Consider the following 14023-nt stretch of genomic DNA (forward strand, 5'->3'; position numbering starts at 1 on the left):
CCATTGATTAAAGTTACCGTGGATGGTTTAAGTGAGTGTGTGTCGAAATTAATTTATAGGACATCATGACAAATGCAATACCTTAAAAACGGTGCTTTAATTCAGAGATAAAATATATATTAGCACAAAAAGTATAAATACAAAATAAATTCAGTTCAACTTAACACTTTTGACTTTTCGAATTGGGACATAGGCTTATGTCGCACTATGTGGTTGTAGTTTTATTTCTGGCGATAGTAATTCAGTATCTATCATCTTTAGCTGTTCTGAGGATCAAACTTGCCACCTCACTGTTAAACAATACTCATACTGATTGTCAGACCAATCTGTTTACCCAAATTATTCATATGACAAAGTGAAGCAATGATCATTTAAGGGTCCTTCTGTTCCAGAAAGGCATGTAGTCAGTCAGTTTTTAAAGTAACAAATGCACTGTGCAGCTGCACTAAACAACACTTGTACAGAGGAGGGTGTGCATTTCTTCAAATGAGTCCTATAACAAAAATGACCACAGCCAGGCATCCAAAGACAACTTGAACAAAGCTACAAACATGTTGTGTAGTCATTCTTCTTCATCTTCCTCACTCTCTGATTCCTCTTCGAATGCTTCCTTGGTTCCGTCTTCTAGGGAGCAGTCCAGAATTGCTTCACGAATCTGTTGCTTCTCTTCTGCAAATGAAAACATGAGAGAAATCAGTCAAATGGTTTCCGTCAGTCATGTATCCAGTATTTAGAAATTTAATCTTGTGGTGGCCCATAAACTAAAGACTACATTGTAAAATAAGTTACATTTTTCAACATATTCTATAGGATTGGTGTTCAACTCTAATAAACATTTTAAGCTATTGGGGTAGTGATGTTATTGAAGAGTTCGCAGACTGAAATTGCAGAGAGTAATACAAAGTCAGACACCATTCAATTAAATTTCTCACCTTCATTTTTACATTTAGGGAGCATTCGATGAAGCTGCTGGGTGTTGTATCGGATCAAAAACTTCTGACATGTTCTAATTGTTCCTGAAACAAAAATACTTGAACTTAGACAAGCTTTCATTTAATAGTAAAGATTATTATGATTTGTGTGTGATTCATTATAAACTGTGTTTTTCTTACCTCCCACATGCAAACAGTTCAGAAAACATGGGATATTGTGTCCACGTGTTGTAATACACGTAATGAAAGGCAATGCAGACCAGAGGAGTTTGTAACACCTTTTGGGAAAACGTAGTAATACTATTCCAGTATGAGTATTCAGATATTTCACTAAAAAGAAACAAAAATAGAGAATGCAAAGAGATCAGCCAACATAACAGTATCATTAGAATTCTGGTATTTCTTAAAGTGAAAACTGGTGTTATCAATAAGAACTGACAGGCTAGGAAAACCCTTAATATTCTGATTTTAAGGTCTCTAAACAGATCACAGTCACAATCATCTAAAGGGTTTCCAGAAAACCTGCAGTGTGATATTACTTCAGTACCTCAAATACTACTAATTTTCTACCAGTGGTGGAATGAAAGTAAGAACATGTACTTAAGTACTGTACCTGAATACAAACATGAGGTACTTTACTTGTGTATATCTATTTTATGTTACTTAATACTTCCAATACACAAGGAAAATATTGTACGTTCTACTACACTACATTTATTGGACAATTTTAGTTACTAGTCTCTTCAAAGATGAAGATTAAACCAGTTGTTTCCCATATTTTTGGATGTTGATGGCTACAAAAAGCAGTGTTTTATTGGGTTCACATGTCAAATGTACATGAGTTGTTAACAGCTTGGTCAAAAACAGATTTTTCTCTCTGAACTTCTCATGTGGTGTAATTTCAAGAAATGCTCAAATAATCCAGTTTTTTCACCAAAAACCGAAGATTAGAGATACATTTCGAAAACTGATTTGTGGATCAGAACTTTTTCTCTTACTTCTATCCCATTAATCATGAAGCAACCCCTCAAATATATCAACTGTAAAATACTAAACAAAAACATTAATATAAAGTACTTCAAATAGGCTTCACCAGCAGCAAATTACATCAGCACCATGATGCATATTATTATTGCTTTATATACAGTACCAGTCAAAAGTTTGGACACACCTTCTCATTCATAATCTCATTCATAAGTTTTTGTTTAATTAATTTGTGCATTGTAGAAACTATAAAAGAATACACATGGAATTGTGCTGTAAACAAAAAAGTGTTAATCTTCAGTATTACAGTAATCTACAATGTCGAAAATAATACACATTTTAAAAAGCATTTAATGATAAAGTGTGTTCAAACTTCTGACTGGTAGTGTGTGTACACTACCATTCAAAAGTTTGTGGTCACCCAGACAATTTCATGTGTTCCATGAAAACTCACTTTTATTCATGTTCTAACATAATTGCACAAGGGTTTTCTAATCATCAATTAGCCTTTCAACACCATTAGCTAACACAATGTAGCATTAGAACACAGGAGTGATGGTTGCTGGAAATGTTCTTCTGTACCACTATGTAGATATTCCATTAAAAATCAGCTGTTTCCAGCTCAAACGGACATGTACCACATTAACAATGTCTAGACTGGATTTCTGATTGACTTATCTTCGTTATAAAAAAAACAGTTTTTCTTTCAAAAATAAGGATATTTCTAAGTGACCCCAAACTTTTGAACGGTAGTGTACATTATTGCATATATATTATGTTAACCAGATGGACCAAACCAGTACTTTCCCCTTAATATTTTAACTATATTATACTGCTAATATTTTAATACTTTTCCTTAAGTAAAATTTTTCGTCCAGCACTATTACTTGTACTGGAATGTTTTAACATAGCTATACTGGTAACTTCACTAATACGATCTAAATACTTCCTTCATTAACAAGTACTTCCATTTATGAAATCTCTGCCACACCAAATTGTACTTGTGGGGGATTTATTCTACTACATCCATCCATTTGACAGCTGTTGATTACTTTGCAAATTACGATTTTATCAGTGTCCGCTGATAAAATATAAATGATTGGTGCAGAATAAAATACTGTTAAAATTTGTTCTACTGTGGCCAACACCAATGTACACATTATTTACACTTTGCAGCATTGAGCTAAACAGCTTGAGAACATTTTCTGATATATATCTTTAATTTAAACGCAGGAGTTTCATTTAAACTGGAGTATTTATTAATTTTGAGTTGAATACTTTACATCAGAATATAACCGAACCACTTTTTCTACCACTGCAGTTTACCAGAAAATCGGATGGTGCACAGAGCTAGCCCATAGTCGCCGTGTGTGCGAGCCACCGCCGCCTTCACTGCGGTTGCAACAGCTCGATCATCCAGCAGCAGCAGCTGGCTCTTGTCTGACACGTTGATTTCGCACAGTAAGTACCTACCGACAGAAGAGGAACCTCAGATACAAACCATGAACACGCACAAAGTGAGAACAGAGAACACGAAAAGCACGTTTTACCTCGACTTGACTCGCACCATCGCTGCCCCTCTGCTCTTCCGGGGGGACTTCCGTCAACAAAACTGTCTACCGCCTGGTAGCGTAATAGCGCCGCCTGCTGGACGTTAACAACTGGACCGGATGTACTTGACATTAAACACGGAGCAGCACGAATTTATAGTCGTCTTTTCAACAACACATCAATACTGTTTTCCGAACTGAAAATAAAAAACACTGAAAGTTAACATCACTCCACAATGGGAAGAGGTGGGAGATGGGAGCTTGTAGAGTTTATAAAATGTTCCGATTTCACTCATGTCATTGTTGTGCACCAGAAGTAACACAATGCTCGCAGCTGAAACCACAACGGGCAGACCCGGACATTAAACCCTTCATACCCATCCGGTAACTATGACAACCTCCATCGTCCTCAGCCAATCAGCATCTCGCTTTTCCGTCTCCATACACGTTTCACGCCATCTTGAAATTACACCCCCCAGTTTGTGAAGTCGCTCTCGAATTAAAAAAAAAAAAAAGCACAGCAACTCTTTTCATTCCCGCTACCGTCTCCGGTATGAACGGTTCTCGTAACAAACCGTCACAGACAGTAGGCAAGGGGCAGACGGACGCAGATACTGGCTTGGAGACAAACCACAGGGACAGAAAGACCGGTGGAGGAATGCTGAAGAAGCTGAAGTCGAGGCGCAGCCAAACGGAGAAGTGGCCTGTGGTCACAGAGGATGAACTGCGGGCTCTGGGAAGAGATATTTCCCCGGACCATGTCTTGGGTCTCCGGGCTGTTACGGAAGGTACGCTACATGAGCGCTAATTTGGACTTTATTAATGAATAGAAAACACACCGCCTCACGGCCACCACGTATCTTATGCTAGTTGTGGCTAACGTTAGTGATGGGTTTTCAGACCAGGCGACCACTGATTAAGCCTACTAAATCTAATGAGTATACTAAATATGTTATATTAGTCAAAAAAAAGCAACGCTGGTTTGTGGCTTAGTTATGTTTTTAACCAGACAATGTCCAGAGACGTATGTAGGAATTTGGGGCACCCGGAAGAAATGTTGTTGAGAGCACCCTGTATTGAAAGCTGCATTAATGTTAAAAACTCATTGTCTTATTAAGCTGTTTTGGCTAATGTGATAACAAATGCAGAGTTTTTGTTCTGCCTTTGTTTAGTAGTCGTTAGATTATCCTCAAATATGGGCAGGATTGTCAGTTTTTATGTTAATCATAGGCAGTTAGTTATTTGGACAAGTTGAAATGGTTACTGTCATTTTAGATGTAGGTTTGTTTAACAGTACATTAATATGTATTCTAATCTATCCTGAATGGCAAATATCTGATTCATACCGTGGCTCTCTCCGTCTGCCTCCATCTGTTGGAGGGGTTTTGACTGATTAAAGCTGTAAGGGACATTTATAGAAAGTGACCTTTGTCTGAATGAAACAATGTCGTCACTTTAACGGGATAGTGAAGCCAGAAATGTTACATGTCATGTACAAGTTGGCTTGGCAAATGAGTTCACCAACACAGACTCATTTGCACTTACGTTTCTTACCACCTGACAAATGTGGATCGAGTGAGTAAACTGTTCACTTTATTTTGTCCTCCACCTATTCCAGTGGGAAATATCTGGCACCACTATAATCACTAATAGTGTTACAGTTAATGTACAGTGGGTTTTACAACGAGCGGTTCTGTAAATGGATACCTGACGCTGGTGGTTGATAATTAGATGTTGATTCTCTGTGGTTTTGCCACAGCGACCAACATTAACACATAAGTTATTTTACCTACTGTTAGGTGAAAAACCTTGTATGCCTTCAAGTAATTCATTTGGATTTTGGCCTGTTTCCATTTGCCCCCCTGGGATTGTCATCACCCATCCACCCCACCCCCCACTACTAACTGCCCTACTTGAACCCTCCAAATTAAACCCCATGGCTCGTCATCGGACACCCAGTCTACCACAGTTGCAGCTAATGCTTAATACCTCCCATTGTTTTGGGCTTTTTCCCGGACCAGACAACAATGGCATTACTTCCCTTCTCTCTCACTACACTTTGTTGTCAAGCTGGGAGCTTGTGCTATAGGATTACTCACCACTACTGCAAGGTGCAGGGGCCAGAAAACTCATGCTGAAATCTTAGTTGCTCACTGACTGCTGTCTCAGTTCTCTAAGTAAGGGTAAGCCTTTGTGCTACAAAATATTTTGCGACTTGTAGTGAACTTCAATGTACACTACCCATCCAAAAAAAAGTTGCGCACTCTAATATTCCGTTAGACCACCTTTAGCTTTGAGAACGGTACACATTCACTGTAGCATCATTTCGATAAGCTACTGCAAAGTCATAGCATTTATTTCTGTCTGGAGTTGCATTAATTTTCTGCCTAGATCTTATATTGATGATGGGAGAGTTGGACCACTGCGCAAAGTCTTCTCCAGCACATCCCAAAGATTCTTATTGGGGCTGAGGTCTGGACTCTGTGGAGGTCAGTCCATGTGTGAAAATTATGTCTCACAATCCCTGAACCACTTGTTCACAATGGAAACCCCATGAATCCTGGCATCGTCATCTTGGAACATGTCCGTGCCATCAGGGAAGAAAACCTCCACTGATGGAAAGACCTGGCATTTTTTAGTGTACTTAGGTAGTCAGCTGACCTAATTTTTTGGGCACATAACATTGCTGAACCTGGACCTGACCAATTGCAGCAGCCCCAGATCATAACCCTAACCTCCACAGTCTTGTACGGTAGGAACTAGCCATGATGAGTGCATCACTTCATCCGCCTCTCTTCTTACTGGGATGCACCCATCACTCTGGAACAGGGTAAATCTGGACTCTTCAGACCACATGACTGACCACATTTCTTCCTCGAAGACGATGGTTCACCACTATCCTTCCAGGTTTTAATAATGCGTTGGACGGTTCTTAACCTGATTTTAATAGTTTCTCCTTAGTTGTTTTCTTTCTTGATGCAGGCCAATAATTTGACCCTTCACAAACAGATTAACATCCTTTCCATGACCACAGGATGTGTCTTCTGACATGGTTGTTGAAGAAATGAGAAGCTATTAACTGCATCAGCTAGGGTTAAATAAGTTGTTGCCTGCTGAAACATATTCATCGCAGCAGTAATTATTCAGTGGAAGGCTCTTACCTATTTGCTTAGTTGAATCCAGTTGGCAACTTTTTTTTTGGACAGGCAGTGTATAACGAAATATCAAAGAAATTGGACACCGATTGCTAATAAGTGCTTGTTTGCTGTCAGATATTTAGCTTACCTATCATATGTTTGCCATTTTCTGACTTGTACTGTTATTTCACATTACAGATTATCTTTGCAGACCTGAGGACAATATCTACAACATTGACTTCACACGTTTCAAAATAAGAGATCTTGAGACAGGGACGGTGCTGTTTGAGATTGCCAAACCTCCTAACAGTGGTAAGTGTTACATTAATGTTTGACACTACGTCCAGCTAAATATTCTTAACGTACAGGACTCAAATGGAATGATAAGCCTTCTTTGAGAGGCATGCATAAAGAATTCAGTGATGCTGTTCAGTTATACCCTTAAGGTATTGTGTAGTGGATAAAGTACAGTGTTGCCTGAAAACCACAGTCTCTCTCATGGGAATACTGTGTGTAGGTCTGACTTCATTACCATATGCTTAGTCTGGGTTACTGTTATCTAAATCAGTAATTGCATAAAAAAAACAAAGTTCAAGAAGCAGGACAAATGCTTGAGGGGTCCATTACTTCCTTTTCATGGGTAACACATCTAGATGGGGGAAAAAAAAATCAAGAATCCTAAGTGTTTCCTTAGCATCTGAGCTGACTGATGTAGCATTCCGCTTTTAGACCATACTCTATGAAAACAGTCAGTTTTATCAACAATTTTGGGATCACTGCTAGATGATAATTTGAATAATGAGTTATTTGAAAAGGCAGACATTTTAACAATAAGTGAAACAAATGGTGTCTTTCAAGAGAAGCTGTGAAAGTGACATGACAAAGTAAAAAAATTCTGTTAGCTAAAGTATATTAAAAATCACCTGATTTCCAAAAGATATACATTTAAATGTGACACATTCCTTTTTATTTCTTTTTATGTATTATTTTTAACTTTCAAAATAATTACAAGGTAAAGGGCCCTATGAAAAAGTTTGGTCAGTACTTAGCAACACCCCTAGTAAGTATCACAGCTTGTAGTGGCAGCTAAGTGTCTTTCAGTTCTTATTTGGATGTTTTTTTTCTCAGCTAATTCTTCCTGCCAAATCCCTGTAGTTCTGTGAGATTTTTGAACTGTCTCACATGCATTGTTCTTTTGAGATCTACTCATTGATTTTTAATGATATGTAGGTTGAAGGACTGTGAGGGCCATGGCAAAACCTTCAGTTTGCACCTCCTAAGGTAGTCCATTGGGGATTTTGAGATGCGTTTAGGATCATTAACGAGTTTGGCCTGACTTTATCATCAGAGAGGAGTCCATTTACAGGGGACAGACTCTCAAAAATTCCCTCAAACTTCCCTGTATCATCAGGCCTAATTGCCCATTGCAAGTTAAGTGTCGTCATTGAAATGCTTAATAAAGGGCTGTTTATGTCTTCAAATTTAGTTGCAGCTAAGTTTTGGTTGAGTTTGTTAATCAAGAAGCCATCCCTCTTTCATCTCTAAATTTTTTTACAGTGTGATGTTTGCTACCAGAACTTCTTGCTATTTAATTCAGCCCATTTTACTACTATCAGTGAAATGTCTCCTGTGCTACTGACTACAAAATAAGTGCAAAGCCTGATTGGTTGGCCCCTGTGCTTAGCAGTCGGAGAAGTGTTATTTTTATAAAATTTTGCACAAATTTTCTTTCTCCAAATATATATTTGCTGACTGCAGACAAATAGTTCTGTTTGAACATCATCAGTTCACTGGACCGGTTTCCAAAATGCATGCTTGGTTTGCTGAGATACTTATTTGCAAACTTCCTTCCATACATTATCTCTACACCACTTAGTCCTCATCAGGAGTCTATCCCAGCTGACTTACGGTGAAGGCAGGGAACACCCTGGACTGGTCGCCAGTGTATCGCAGAGAGACAAACAAGCGCACTCATTTTCACATCTACGGTAAATTTAGAATTACCAATTAACCTTTGCATATATTTGGACTGCGGTAGTACCTGGAGAAAACCCACAGGAAGAACATGCAAACTCCGTGCAGAGAGATCCCAGGTCAGGACAGTGCTAACTACCGAGCTACTGTGCAGCCCTATTTGCAAACTCCTTGTGCTCAGTTTTGTGTTGAGAACACAGTAAGAGTTCTCACTGGATGACTTTTCTCTGGAAGGTCACATTTGTGTACGTGGCTCTTTGCAGCCAAACAGTGCACGGCCACTTCATAGTCTAATAAATCTTTCTCAAGTTCTTTTGCAGTCACACAAAAGTTTTGATTTGCCTCTCTAGCAGTCCTACGTGCAGTTCTCTCTTTCTTTCTTAATGTTATTACGAAATGATGAACTGGCTCACTGAAAACATCTTGCTGTCTTCTTATAGCCTTCTCCTGCTTTGTGGTCATCAGTAATCAGTCATTTCAGAGTGCTGGGCAGCTGCACAAATGAGCCCATAGCTGCTGATTGTTGGGACAAAGTTTGAGGAGTCGGAATATTTACAAAGCTTTGCATCACCTGACATTTCCTAATGATGATCATGAACAAGTCGTGGTCTTAACCATCTAGTTAAGATGGAAAACTTTGGAAAAAGTTATTTTAGATCAAATTTATTAGGGTGCCCAGACTTTTGCATGGTGCATCTTTCCTGTTTCACACTCTAAATTTGTTCAAAGCAAAAATAAAACACTAATTATGCTTAAAATGTTTTAAAGAATGTTTTGTCTCTAAGTTTTTTTTTTCTGAGATCACTTCAGCAGTCCACACTAACAGACATTTTAACCAGTGGAGGGCAAACCTTTACATGCTACTGAAATTATTTTGCCCTAATATATGCTATGAAGTATTTTAATGTCCTGTCAACACTGGGTGCCAGTCAGCTGAACATGTTATGTGCTTCAGGTCCTGTGGAGAATGAGGAGGACAGTGGGGATGCAGACACCAGTGCAGGGCGTTTTGTCAGATACCAGTTTACACCAGCCTTCCTAAAACTGCGCACTGTCGGTGCAACGTAAGTAAATGGACTGTAACTTTCTGACTGCATGATAATCAGGCCCATCCATCTCCTGACAGTCAGTTTTAAATGAGGTCTTTCTTGTTTCTGTTTCCTCACTGCAGAGTGGAGTTCACAGTGGGTGACCGGCCCATTACCAGCTTCCGTATGATCGAGAGGCATTACTTCCAAGGACGCCTTCTCAAGAATTTTGACTTTGACTTCGGCTTTTGCATTCCTAACAGCCGCAACACATGTGAACACATTTATGAGTTTCCACAGCTTCCAGATGACCTCAGTGAGCACTTGTCTGTTAAGTCCATGATATTTAGTCAGTGTTTTACATAACAATCCACATACTAATCTTCTTTATTCCTCCTTCTCCTCTTCCAGTTCGCCAAATGGTGGAGCACCCTTACGAGACCAGATCAGACAGTTTTTACTTCGTGGACAACAAACTCATCATGCACAACAAGGCAGATTACGCCTACAATGGCGGTCTGTAGTAAATGAAGGGAATTATAATGTGCAATACCTCCCAGGGGATATATTTCCTGGATTACACCCCTACAAAAGTTTATCTTGGCAGAGCGGCAGAAGTATTCTCTCCTTTGTGGACATTATTATGATTATGAAAGTGACACCGTACTAAAAAAAGAACAATGGACCACATCTGCCTTCATATGAAATCATGGATCCATTCATTAGCACCTCAAAATCTCAGTTTCTGGGACTCAGAGGGATATTTTTGTTTGATATTTCTGTTTATATCTGACTGAAACCTTTTTGTTCTGTATTTTGGTTTGTCTTACAAGTGTCATGTTACTGCTTGAACACTTTTGCCTTAAGTTTCTTGCCGTCTCTGCTGGAAAGGGACACTTTGAGTCATAGACCTCTCATGGCAAAGCCTACAGACTGTGTCAGTTATGATTTCATTTACCTAAAGGACCAGCATGTAGGATTTAGGTGCAGAAATGGAATGTACCGGTAAGTAGATTTCATTAGTGTACAGTTACATGTAACAACAAATTGTCATGGTTTTGTTAGCTGAGAATGAGCTCTTCATATCTACATAGGGAGTCCATGAAGCCTGGCATGTTTGTGGTTATATGATGAAGTGGCAGCCACTATAGGTTCTCCAACACGATTGAAAAAAGAGGGTTTCAAACTGCAACCTCTCTGCGAGATGCCCCTAAATCCTACACTCGTTCTTTACAAATATAGATGTTATCAGATGATGTTTGTTTGCACCTTTTGCAAGTGACAATTGTGTTTCCTGTATGGAAAAGCGAGCATTAACTAGATGTTTTACAGTATTGTTAGTTATAGATGATCATGTAGCACAAGTTAATATTGTTTCATTCTTCCTTCGGTATAAGTTGTGAATTACTGCAATGGTTGGTATCAGATATTTAAATGTGGTGTCCATTTTGTTAAATTTGACCAATCTTTAGTTAAGTATATTTTAATACAACTGCATGTGATATTTTCATGATTTGAGGTGTCACACTGATTCTGTTAAACTCTGTTATTTCAAACTCTGGGATGCATCAAAAGGAAAAGCTAGCAGTGGAATCTCCTTTACTGAACTTTACACATCTTGCTTTAGATGCCGTCCATGTCTAAAACTCAATGGTCTGCCCTCTTTATTAACACCAGAATTGAATCCCTTCAGGTCTGTCTTCCTGGTTTATTTGTCACAACAACACTGTGAATCTCATTCTTTAGTAGCTGCATTTGGCCCAAATTGTGATGTACCTATCAAACTGATTGCTGAGTCTATGTTCTGCTGCCTTGCGCTCAGGTTCTCAGTTTACCAGTGAAATGCCACAGTAGCATGCAACTTGACAGTACAGAGTGATGTATCTGGGTAGTTGATCTATTTTTGATGAGGCGCTAGGGTTGGTACAGAAGTTGACCTGTTTCTTTTTCTGTTTACAGAAGTCCTGTTTAATTGATTATACTTGTGATTTAGCAGAGTTTAGGCCATGTACTAAAAATGTACACATTTTCTAACAAACACAGGTTTCCAGACCATTTGGTACACTATTACAGTCTAAAGCAACCTTGCACAGCAGCCCTCTGTAGCAGAGTTGATGATTTGATTATTAGTCATTTAATGTGATGCTGTCAGACTGTCTATTCCTGAAAGGTTGTCCAAAATTCACAGAAATCACCAACAATGATGAGTTTGAATTAGTTTCTGCTTGCAGCATCAATTGCAGCCTAAGTATTCTAAATATGTCAGATGTCATTAGCTGGTTCCATTGCTTAAGGCAGGAAACACTTCTAAAACTCAGAATTTCTTCAAAACTATGTGGTAATTTGCATTTAAATCAGGCATACACCTGGAGATTTGTAATTTTTCAGTACCCATGATCTGGGCTTCCTCTTAGTGTATGTTCTAACATCGATTCCATGTGCCTTCAATCCGGGTGATGATTTTTTTTTTCTTATAATGACAGCTTGTATTCCATGTACAGTAAGCTGAAGGGATGATATATTCACTCATATCATGCTCTCTGTTACTGTCTTGCAGTGCCGCCTTGCATAAAACAGGATGTTTTTTAGCCTGCGTGCATCAACGCATTATGTAGCCTATTTGTAATTTATCAGGTGGGATATCAAGCACACTTTGACAGGCGTAGACTTTGTTTCATGATGTAACCTCAGTTTTTTTTGTCAGTTGGACTCGATGGATGTATCTCTGTTAGGCTGCTGGTTAGCAGCGCTGCTGTTGTGGTAGCTGGGAAGACTTTGTTTAGCCATATAATATCAATCAGCGGGGTTTTCTCTAAATGCTTTTATAAGTCTGGACACTTTGTATGTCTGTGCAAAAAGACCATGTGACCGGCACAAACAATTTATGGATCCTTTCTGTGTCCTGTTGCATGGACTCAACTTTTTGTATTGGCTGATTTTACAAATGACACATTCATATCTTATCAGATTTGTTGTAAATAAAAATGGCTGTTTGAAAAATACACACTGAATGTATAGCGCTCATTGTAACAGGGTTATAAGTGATTGTTGTGGTCAAAAATTGCATGTTAACTGAATAATAAACAGCAGGGGATCTGATTATGTAGCCATTCCAAGACAATAAGAATCTTTTATGAATCTATTTAAATATACTTTTATTAAGCTGTTACTTTCTGTTGATTTAGTCTAAACCAGGGATGTCAAACTCATTTTAGTTTGGGGGTCACATTCAGCCCAATTTAATCGTAAGGGGGCCAGACCAGTTAAATCATAACATAATAACCTATAAATAACCACAACTCCAAATTTTTCCCCTTTGTTTTAGTGCAAAAAAGTACATTATGAAAATGTTGACATTTAATGAACCATCGTTTTTTACAAAACATTGTGAACAACCTGAATTTTATAAAGAGAAATAAATGCAATTTCAACAATAAATCATTTACACATTACAACTTACTAATCACAGTGTATCTACAAAGGTACAAAACATTGACTTGCAGGTATCTGGAACTGAACATTCCAATATTTTACAACTTGTCAAGATCTAGAAATCATGTTAAACTTACATTAATTTCCACATCTGTGTAGTAATCCTGACCACCTGAACTGACGCACCACACAGACTAAAGTGGGAACTATTAAGGAAAAGGTGAAGTTGTCACCCCTGCATTGTAAAAATTTATACATAAAAAATCCATAAAAGTTGTGGCAGTGCATCAACAATAGGGTTCTACCAAACCAAACTCTGTCATACTGAAGCTGCTGTCTCAAATTATATTGCACATTGTTCAATGTCTTTAAATAGTTTCACAGTAAGGATTCACTCTGTAATTTTTACACTTTGCAAAATCGTCCTACAGGCCACATTGGACCTTCTGGTGGGACCGTTTTGGCCGTATGTTTGACATCCCTGATCTAAACTAATACTAAATCAGCTCGATGTGTACCTTCCAAAAACTTGGGTTCTACTGATTATCAGCCTGGCCGAATATTGGATCTAATTTAAATTATTTTCAACCAATATACCAATTATTACTCCCCCACAGAGGCGGAGCCTCGGTGGAGTTATGTGATAATCGACATTGGTTTGTCTGTCTGTTCAAAAACGGACAAACGGATTTGGATGAAATTTTCAGGGAAGGTCAGAAATGACACATGGACCAATTGATTAGATTTTGGCAGCGATGCAGCTTATAGTCTGGATCCACGGATTTGTTAAAGATTTCTGTATCATTGCCAGAAAGCGGCACGGCGTCACTGTAACTATGACAACAAGTGAACACTACGTCAGCTGCATGCTGACGATCACATGATTGCAATCCTATTAAAAATTGACTGCTACGAACTTATTAGGACTTATCTATCGGAAATGATACAAGGAACAATTGATTGAATTGTGGAGGCGTTTCAGAGTC

The 14023-nt window shown here is 38.5% G+C and overlaps 2 protein-coding genes across 2 annotated transcripts; one reads left to right on the top strand and one right to left on the bottom strand.

Moving 5' to 3' along the window:
- Positions 1-78: 78 nt before the first annotated feature.
- Positions 79-3620, bottom strand: pop5 (POP5 homolog, ribonuclease P/MRP subunit). Its single transcript, XM_023278871.3, has 5 exons — positions 3467-3620; positions 3243-3385; positions 1113-1262; positions 933-1016; positions 79-669 (listed from the first exon to the last, which is right to left on the bottom strand). The coding sequence occupies exons 1-5, from the start codon at positions 3484-3486 to the stop codon at positions 563-565; spliced, it is 504 nt and encodes a 167-aa protein (XP_023134639.1). The 5' UTR covers positions 3487-3620; the 3' UTR covers positions 79-562.
- A 282-nt stretch (positions 3621-3902) lies between these two features.
- Positions 3903-12609, top strand: unc119.1 (unc-119 homolog 1). The gene is made up of 5 exons (XM_023278833.3): positions 3903-4254; positions 6802-6915; positions 9533-9641; positions 9749-9921; positions 10017-12609. Exons 1-5 carry the CDS (start codon positions 4020-4022, stop codon positions 10127-10129), a joined length of 744 nt encoding a protein of 247 aa, XP_023134601.1. The 5' UTR covers positions 3903-4019; the 3' UTR covers positions 10130-12609.
- The last annotated feature ends 1414 nt before the right edge of the window (positions 12610-14023 follow it).

Source organism: Amphiprion ocellaris, chromosome 6, assembly GCF_022539595.1.
Source record: "Amphiprion ocellaris isolate individual 3 ecotype Okinawa chromosome 6, ASM2253959v1, whole genome shotgun sequence".
Classification (NCBI taxonomy): domain Eukaryota; kingdom Metazoa; phylum Chordata; class Actinopteri; family Pomacentridae; genus Amphiprion; species Amphiprion ocellaris.